This window comes from Chiloscyllium plagiosum, unplaced genomic scaffold (genome assembly GCF_037043375.1).
Source record: "Chiloscyllium plagiosum isolate Xiang-an unplaced genomic scaffold, Cpla_swu_hap1 HiC_scaffold_11, whole genome shotgun sequence".
NCBI classification, from domain to species: Eukaryota; Metazoa; Chordata; class Chondrichthyes; order Orectolobiformes; family Hemiscylliidae; genus Chiloscyllium; species Chiloscyllium plagiosum.
The window spans coordinates 39379847-39387968 of record NW_028270149.1 but is presented as its reverse complement, the minus strand read 5'-3'; the positions used below and the strand labels follow the sequence as shown (position 1 = coordinate 39387968).

The window sequence follows — 8122 nt, the reverse complement described above, 5'->3', positions numbered from 1 at the left end:
GCTCTCTCTCTCGCGCTCTCTCTCTCGCGCTCTCTCTCTCCGCGCTCTCTCTCTCGCGCTCTCTCTCTCGCGCTCTCTCTCTCGCGCTCTCTCTCTCGCGCTCTCTCTCTCGCGCTCTCTCTCTCGCGCTCTCTCTCTCGCGCTCTCTCTCTCGCGCTCTCTCTCTCGCGCTCTCTCTCTCGCGCTCTCTCTCTCGCGCTCTCTCTCTCGCGCTCTCTCTCTCGCTCTCGCGCTCTCGCGCTCTCTCTCTCGCTCTCGCGCTCTCGCGCTCTCGCGCACTCGCTCTCGCGCTCTCGCTCTCGCGCTCTCGCGCTCTCGCTCTCGCGCTCTCGCTCTCGCGCTCTCGCTCTCGCTCTCTCGCGCTCTCGCTCTCGCGCTCTCTCTCTCGCGCTCTCGCTCTCGCGCTCTCGCTCTCGCTCTCGCGCTCTCGCTCTCGCTCTCTCGCGCTCTCGCTCTCGCTCTCGCTCTCGCTCTCGCGCTCTCGCTCTCGCGCTCTCGCTCTCGCGCTCTCGCTCTCGCGCTCTCGCTCTCGCGCTCTCGCTCTCGCGCTCTCGCTCTCTCGCGCTCTCGCTCTCGCTCTCGCGCTCTCGCTCTCGCGCTCTCGCTCTCGCTCTCGCTCTCGCGCTCTCGCGCTCTCGCTCTCGCTCTCGCGCTCTCGCTCTCGCTCTCCACACTCACACACACACTCGCTCTCTCTCACACACTCGCTCTCTCACACACACTCTCGCTCTCTCCCTCTCGCTCTCTCGCACTCCTCTCGCGCTCTCTCTCACCTCTCGCGCTCTCGCTCACTCCCTCGCGCTCTCTCTCTCCTCGCGCTCTCGCTCTCCACTCTCGCGCTCTCTCTCGCTCTCGCGCTCTCTCTCACGCACACTCGCGCTCTCGCTCTCACACACTCGCGCTCTCTCTCACTCACACTCGCGCTCTCTCTCACACACACTCGCGCTCTCTCTCACACACTCGCGCTCTCTCTCACACACACTCGCGCTCTCTCTCACACACACTCGCGCTCTCTCTCACACACACTCGCGCTCTCTCTCACACACACTCGCGCTCTCTCTCACACACACTCGCGCTCTCTCTCACACACACTCGCGCTCTCTCTCACACACACTCGCGCTCTCTCTCACACACACTCGCGCTCTCTCTCACACACACTCGCGCTCTCTCTCACACACACTCGCGCTCTCTCTCACACACACTCGCGCTCTCTCTCACACACACTCGCGCTCTCTCTCACACACACTCGCGCTCTCTCTCACACACACTCGCGCTCTCTCTCACACACACTCGCGCTCTCTCTCACACACACTCGCGCTCTCTCTCACACACACTCGCGCTCTCTCTCACACACACTCGCGCTCTCTCTCACACACACTCGCGCTCTCTCTCACACACACTCGCGCTCTCTCTCACACACACTCGCGCTCTCTCTCACACACACTCGCGCTCTCTCTCACACACACTCGCGCTCTCTCTCACACACACTCGCGCTCTCTCTCACACACACTCGCGCTCTCTCTCACACACACTCGCGCTCTCTCTCTCACACACACTCGCGCTCTCTCTCACACACACTCGCGCTCTCTCTCACACACACTCGCGCTCTCTCTCACACACACTCGCGCTCTCTCTCTCACACACGACTCACACTCGCGCTCTCTCTCACACACACTCGCGCTCTCTCTCACACACACTCGCGCTCTCTCTCACACACACTCGCGCTCTCTCTCACACACACTCGCGCTCTCTCTCACACACACTCGCGCTCTCTCTCACACACACTCGCGCTCTCTCTCACACACACTCGCGCTCTCTCTCACACACACTCGCGCTCTCTCTCACACACACTCGCGCTCTCTCTCACACACACTCGCGCTCTCTCTCACACACACTCGCGCTCTCTCTCTCACACACTCGCGCTCTCTCTCTCACACACTCGCGCTCTCTCTCTCACACACTCGCGCTCTCTCTCTCACACACTCGCGCTCTCTCTCTCACACACTCGCGCTCTCTCTCTCACACACTCGCGCTCTCTCTCTCACACACTCGCGCTCTCTCTCTCACACACTCGCGCTCTCTCTCTCACACACTCGCGCTCTCTCTCACACACACTCGCGCTCTCTCTCACACACACTCGCGCTCTCTCTCACACACACTCGCGCTCTCTCTCACACACACTCGCGCTCTCTCTCACACACACTCGCGCTCTCTCTCACACACACTCGCGCTCTCTCTCACACACACTCGCGCTCTCTCTCACACACACTCGCGCTCTCTCTCTCACACACTCGCGCTCTCTCTCACACACACTCGCGCTCTCTCTCACACACACTCGCGCTCTCTCTCACACACACTCGCGCGCTCTCTCACACACACTCGCGCGCTCTCTCACACACACTCGCGCGCTCTCTCACACACACTCGCGCGCTCTCTCACACACACTCGCGCTCTCTCTCACACACACTCGCGCTCTCTCTCACACACACTCGCGCTCTCTCTCACACACACTCGCGCTCTCTCTCACACACACTCGCGCTCTCTCTCACACACACTCGCGCTCTCTCTCACACACACTCGCGCTCTCTCTCACACACACTCGCGCTCTCTCTCTCACACACTCGCGCTCTCTCTCTCACACACTCGCGCTCTCTCTCTCACACACTCGCGCGCTCTCTCTCACACACTCGCGCGCTCTCTCACACACACTCGCGCTCTCTCTCACACACACTCGCGCTCTCTCTCACACACACTCGCGCTCTCTCTCACACACACTCGCGCTCTCTCTCTCTCTCTCTCTCTCTCTCTCTCTCTCTCTCTCTCTCTCTCTCTCTCTCTGTGTCTCTTTTTCTGTCTCTCTCTCACATGCACGGACGCGCACACACACACATTCTCGCGTACACTCTCTCTCTCACACGCATTCTCTCTCTTGCCCTTTCTCTGACGATGTAAATAATCTCATTCAAGTTCATGAGACATGATATTTCACACACAAAGCAAAGCTGATTCTTCCTAAACAGTCCTTGCCTCAAATGAATGTAAATCCTATCTGTCAGATGCCAAATACTAATTTAATACCCCTCCCCTCTCCTGTGGCTCCTTGTTAGTATTAAAAAACCTCTATTCTCTCCTTGGTTGCTCTTTTTCTCTGCATGTACATGGAGTCATAGAAAACAGCACGGAAACTGATCATTCGGTTCAACTCGTCTATGCCGACCAGATATCCCAACCTCGTCTAGTCCTACTTGCCAACACCTGGCCCATATCCCTCCAAACCCTTCCTCTTCTTATACCCATCAAGATGCCTTTTCAATATTGTAATTGTACCAGCCTTCACCACTTCCTTTGGCAGCTCATTCCATACACGCACCACCCTCTTAAGTAAGGTGCCCCTTACTTGCCCCTTAAGTAAGTCTCTTTTAAATCTTTTCCCCCTCTCACTCTTCACCTAGTTCTGTACTCTCCCATCCCAGGGAAGAGACTGTCGACTTATTCTATCCATGCCCCTCATGATTTTATAAACCTCTATAAGGTCCCCCCTCAACCTCTGACGCTCCAGGGAAAACAGCCCCAGTCTATTCAACCTCTTCCTATAGCTCCAATCATCCAACTCTGGCAATATCCTTGGAAATCTTCTCTGAACCCTTTCAAGTTTCACAACATCCTTCCAATAGGAAGGAGACCAGAATTGCATGCAATATTCCAAAAGTAGCCTTATCAATGTCCTGTACAACTGCAACATGACCTCCCAACCCCTGTACTCAATACTCTGACCAATAAAGGAAAGCATACCAAATGCCACCTTCACTATCCTATGTACCTGAAACTCTACTTTCAAGGAGCAATGAAGCTGCAAGGTCTCTTTGTTCAGCAACACTCCCCAGGACCTTGCCATTAAGTGTATAAGTCCTGCTAAGATTTGCTTTTCCATAATGCAGCACCTCACATTTATCTAAATTAACCTCTATCTGCCCCTCCTCAGTCCATTGGCCCATCTGATCAAGATCCTATTGTAATCTGAGGTGACCTTCTTCGCTGTTCACTACATCTCCAATTTTGGTGTCATCTGCAGACTTATTCACCATACCTCCTATGTCCACATCCAAGTCATTTATATAAATGACAAAAAGTAGAGGACCCAGCACTGTCTTCTACCTTTTTGAGCCAGTTCTGTATCCAAATGGCTAGTTCTCCCTGTCTTCTATGACATCTAACCTTGCTAACCAGTCTAACGTGGGGAACCTTGTCAAATGCCCATCTGAAGTCCATATAGATCACATCTACCCTCTCTGCCCTCATCAATCCTCTTTGTTAATTCTTCAAAAAACTCAATCAAGTTTGTGAGACATGATTTCCCATGCACAAAGCCTTGTTGACTATCCGTAATCAGTCCTTGCCTTTCCAAATACACGTAAATCCTGTCCCTCGGGATTCCCTCTAACAACTTGCCCACCACCAATGTCAGGCTCACTGGACTAATAGTTCCCTGGCTTTTCTCTACCACTTTTCTTAAATCGTGGCATCACGTTAGCCAACCTCCAGTCTTCCGGCACCTCACCTGTGACTATCGATGATACAAATATCTCAGTAAGAGGCTCAGTAATCACTTCCCTAGCTTCCCACAGAGTTCTAGGGTACACCTGATCAGGTCCTGGAGATTTATTCACCTTTATGCATTTCAAGACATCCAGCACTTCCTCCTCTGTAATATGGACATTTTTCAAGATGCCACTGTGTATTGCCCCACATTCTATATCTTCCATGTTCTTCTCCAAAGTAAACACTGATGCAATATACTTATAACAAATCTCCCCCATCTCATATGGCTCCACACAAAGGCTGCCTTGCTGATCTTTGAGGACCCTTATTCTCTCCCTAGTTACCCTTTTGTCCTTAATGTGTTTATAAAAACCCTCTGGATTCTCCTTAATTCTATTTGCCAAAGCTATCTGATGTCCCATTTTTGCCCTCCTAATTTCCTTCTTAAGTATACTCCTACTGCCCTTATACTCTTCTAAGGATTCACTCGATCTATCCTGTTTGTACCTTACATATGCTTCCTTCTTTTTCTTAACCCAATCCTCAATTTCTGTAGTCATCCAGCATTCCCTACACCTGCCAGCCTTTCCTTTCACCCTGACAGGAATATACTTGTAGAATCTCTTTGAATTAACCTGACCCTTATTTCCTAAGACTATCTCCTATACCCTTTTTGCCTTCCTGATTTCCTGTGTTGTAGTGTTCTTTGTTCTCTGTTCAGACTGACTGGCTAGTAATCGACTAAGTTGAATTTGCCCTTTTGTGGATGCGATACCTGGGCAGTTTTACACCTTGCTGGGTAGATGGCAGTGTTGCAGCTGTACTGGAATAGCTTGGCTAGGGGCATGTCTAGTTCTGGAACCCAAGTCTCCAGTGCTTTTACTGGAATGTTAGGGTTCAGAGCCTTCAGCTGTTTCTTGATGTCATATGGTACGATTTGAAGTGACGGAAGATTGGTATCTATGATGCTGGGGACCTCACGCGGAGACCACGATGGCTCATCCACTCAGTGCTTTTGGCTGAACGTAGTTGCAAATGCATCAGCCTTGTTTTTTGTGCACTGTTGTCCTGGGTTTCCCCATTTTTAAGCATGGGGGTATTTGTAGAGCCACCTCTTCCTGTCAGTTGTTTAATAGTCTGAGATTTGTGGTTGGCTATGGTGGGATTGCAGAGCTTAGATCTGATCCATTAGATTGCTTCGCTTTATTTATCGCATTGTTTGGTTTGCAACTAGTTCTTTGTTCTACCTTCATCAGGTCGATCCTAATATTTAAGTGTGTTTGGTGCTGGTCCTGGAATCCCTCCTGCATTCTTTACTGAAACACTGTTTATGTCCAGCTTGATGTTAATGGAAAATTAGAGATGTCCAGGTCCTTAAAGTTGAACATTGCAGTTGAATATAGTGCTGCTGCTGATGGGCATCCTTGATGTTGTCTGCCAGTTTTGATGAGGTATATCTGTTTGAAATTTATCACATTCAGCAGAGTGGTAGTGCCACAGAACCCGATGGAGAGTATGCAATGTAAAGATAAATTTTGACTTCACACGTTTTATTGCATGTGTCCGGAAAGCAATTTGTGATATCACACAGAGAAAACCAATTCTCATTGCAAGTTGAGTGTGTTTGATGCTGTCATTTAGAAGTAGAGATACCATAATGACCTGATCCTGTGGAAAGTAGGGAATAATTTAGTTTAAAAAAACGTTGTGCTAGATCCCCACATGGATGAGATCCTTACCTTTTAATAGGTCATTATTGCTTTTTGCACTTTAGAGCTTGAAGAGAGAAAGGGAGAACTGCAGGATGGATATGAATCAGTCACAATCCCCTCTGTGTAGTGACTTACTAGAAATTATACATCTTTTGATATATGGTGATGAGGAGGTTAGGAGTTGGTTAGCTCAATAAGCTGGACGGCTGGTTTACAATGCATTGTTACGAAACAGCTGAGGTTACCATGAGGTTTCTGCCTTCTCAGTCTCCCACCATATTTGAGGGGTGCTGATTCTCAAGTTAAACTCGCCATCAGTTCTGTTTCTCTAATGAGCAAGCACCTGTATGGTCCTTTATAGTATGAAGATCATGCCCAATCAAAGACCATGCATTAAATGAAGATTAACTCCTTTGTAGCATTCCCTAAGCTTATCTAACAGTGTGGTATAATGGTTAAGTAAGAACTGGTGCATTCGAAGACAAAATGAACATCTCCCCAGAGGAAGGATCTTTAATTTTAAGCTTTAATGTGAAGTTTTCTGTCATTGGTATTTTTTTCCAGTTCTATGTGAAATATTTGTGCAATTGAAGAGTGAATTATTACAGTAAAGCTATGTTTTTCTTTGTAGATCAAATTGCATGGAAGGATTACCCTCTGGGTAAAATACCGGGTCAAAAAGAAGACCCAAGTTGCCTCTTAGTGGACAGTTACACCTTGATGCCTGTATTGCAGCAGTCAAAAACAGAGGAAAATCTAGATGATTTTAATACTGCCTTCAGGTAAAAGGTCATATTTAATTATTATTATTAGCAACATGAAAGTCTGTGACATGAAATATGGCATAATAATAGTGGGCAGATTGAAAACATACCAGCTTGTAAATGTGCAGTATTTTGTTTGAACATGGTGGTCCGTTGTACTGATGGGTCGAATAACTGAAACCACTAATTTGGGGGCCTCTGGAAGAGGAGGCCCAGGTTTAATTTTTACCTGCTTCAGGGGTGTGTAATAACCTCTCTGAACAGGTTGATTTGAAAACTAGTTTAGGATAATAAGTCCCTCAGTCAGATAATAAGATCATCTCATTATCATTATAACATCTCTAAACCTTGCAACAAATTCTCTTTCTGTAAAATCATGAAATGTGAGTTTGCTAAAAAACTAAAAATAAAAGTAACAAAAATCAACATCTGTGGGCAAAAGTTATGTATCGACAATATTTTTAATCATTTTAACCTATTTTTACCAAGTTCTGTACTTACAAATTTCATCATTTGCAGGGGTTCTCTGGAATGGAACCCTCATGGGTACAGAGGAATGACAATATCTTGCAATTTGTGACATTGTTTCAACATCAGCACAAAATTGTCTCCCCACACTTTATGTTCAATTTGTACATCAGTAGTATATCTAAAAATAAATAATTGTCAGGTTAGTGTAAGCAAGTTGGTCAGTTTCCATGTTTCTTGGCATGTTGGTGGGTGCTGTTGGGCTATAGATGCTGTTAAAATGATACTCCAAGAAATGGGTTAATGTATTTGGGAATATTATATTATATTGTACGGCATGGTGGCACAGTGGTTAGCACTGCTGCCTCACAGCGCCAGAGAGGGTACAATTCCCGCCTCAGGTGACTGTCTGTGTGGAGTTTGCACATTCTCCCCATGTCTACGTGGGTTTCCTCTGGATGCTCCAGTTTCCTCCCACAGTCCAAAAATGTGCAGTTTAGGTGAATTGGCCATGCTAAATTGCCCGTAGTGTTAGGTGAAGGGGTAAATGTAGGGGAATTGGTCTGGGTGGGTTGCGCTTCGGCGGGTCGGTGTGGACTTGTTGGGCCGAAGGGCCTGTTTCCACACTGGAAGTAATCT

General features: G+C 48.5%; 1 protein-coding gene across 1 annotated transcript in view; it reads left to right on the top strand.

Moving 5' to 3' along the window:
• The window catches only part of las1l (LAS1 like ribosome biogenesis factor), an 88991-nt gene that overhangs the window by 59262 nt on the left and 21607 nt on the right, over positions 1–8122 (top strand). The window contains exon 12 of the mRNA XM_043704838.2: positions 6883–7033. Within this exon, the coding sequence (XP_043560773.2) occupies positions 6883–7033 (151 nt within the window). The remainder of the gene's footprint in view (positions 1–6882; positions 7034–8122) is intronic.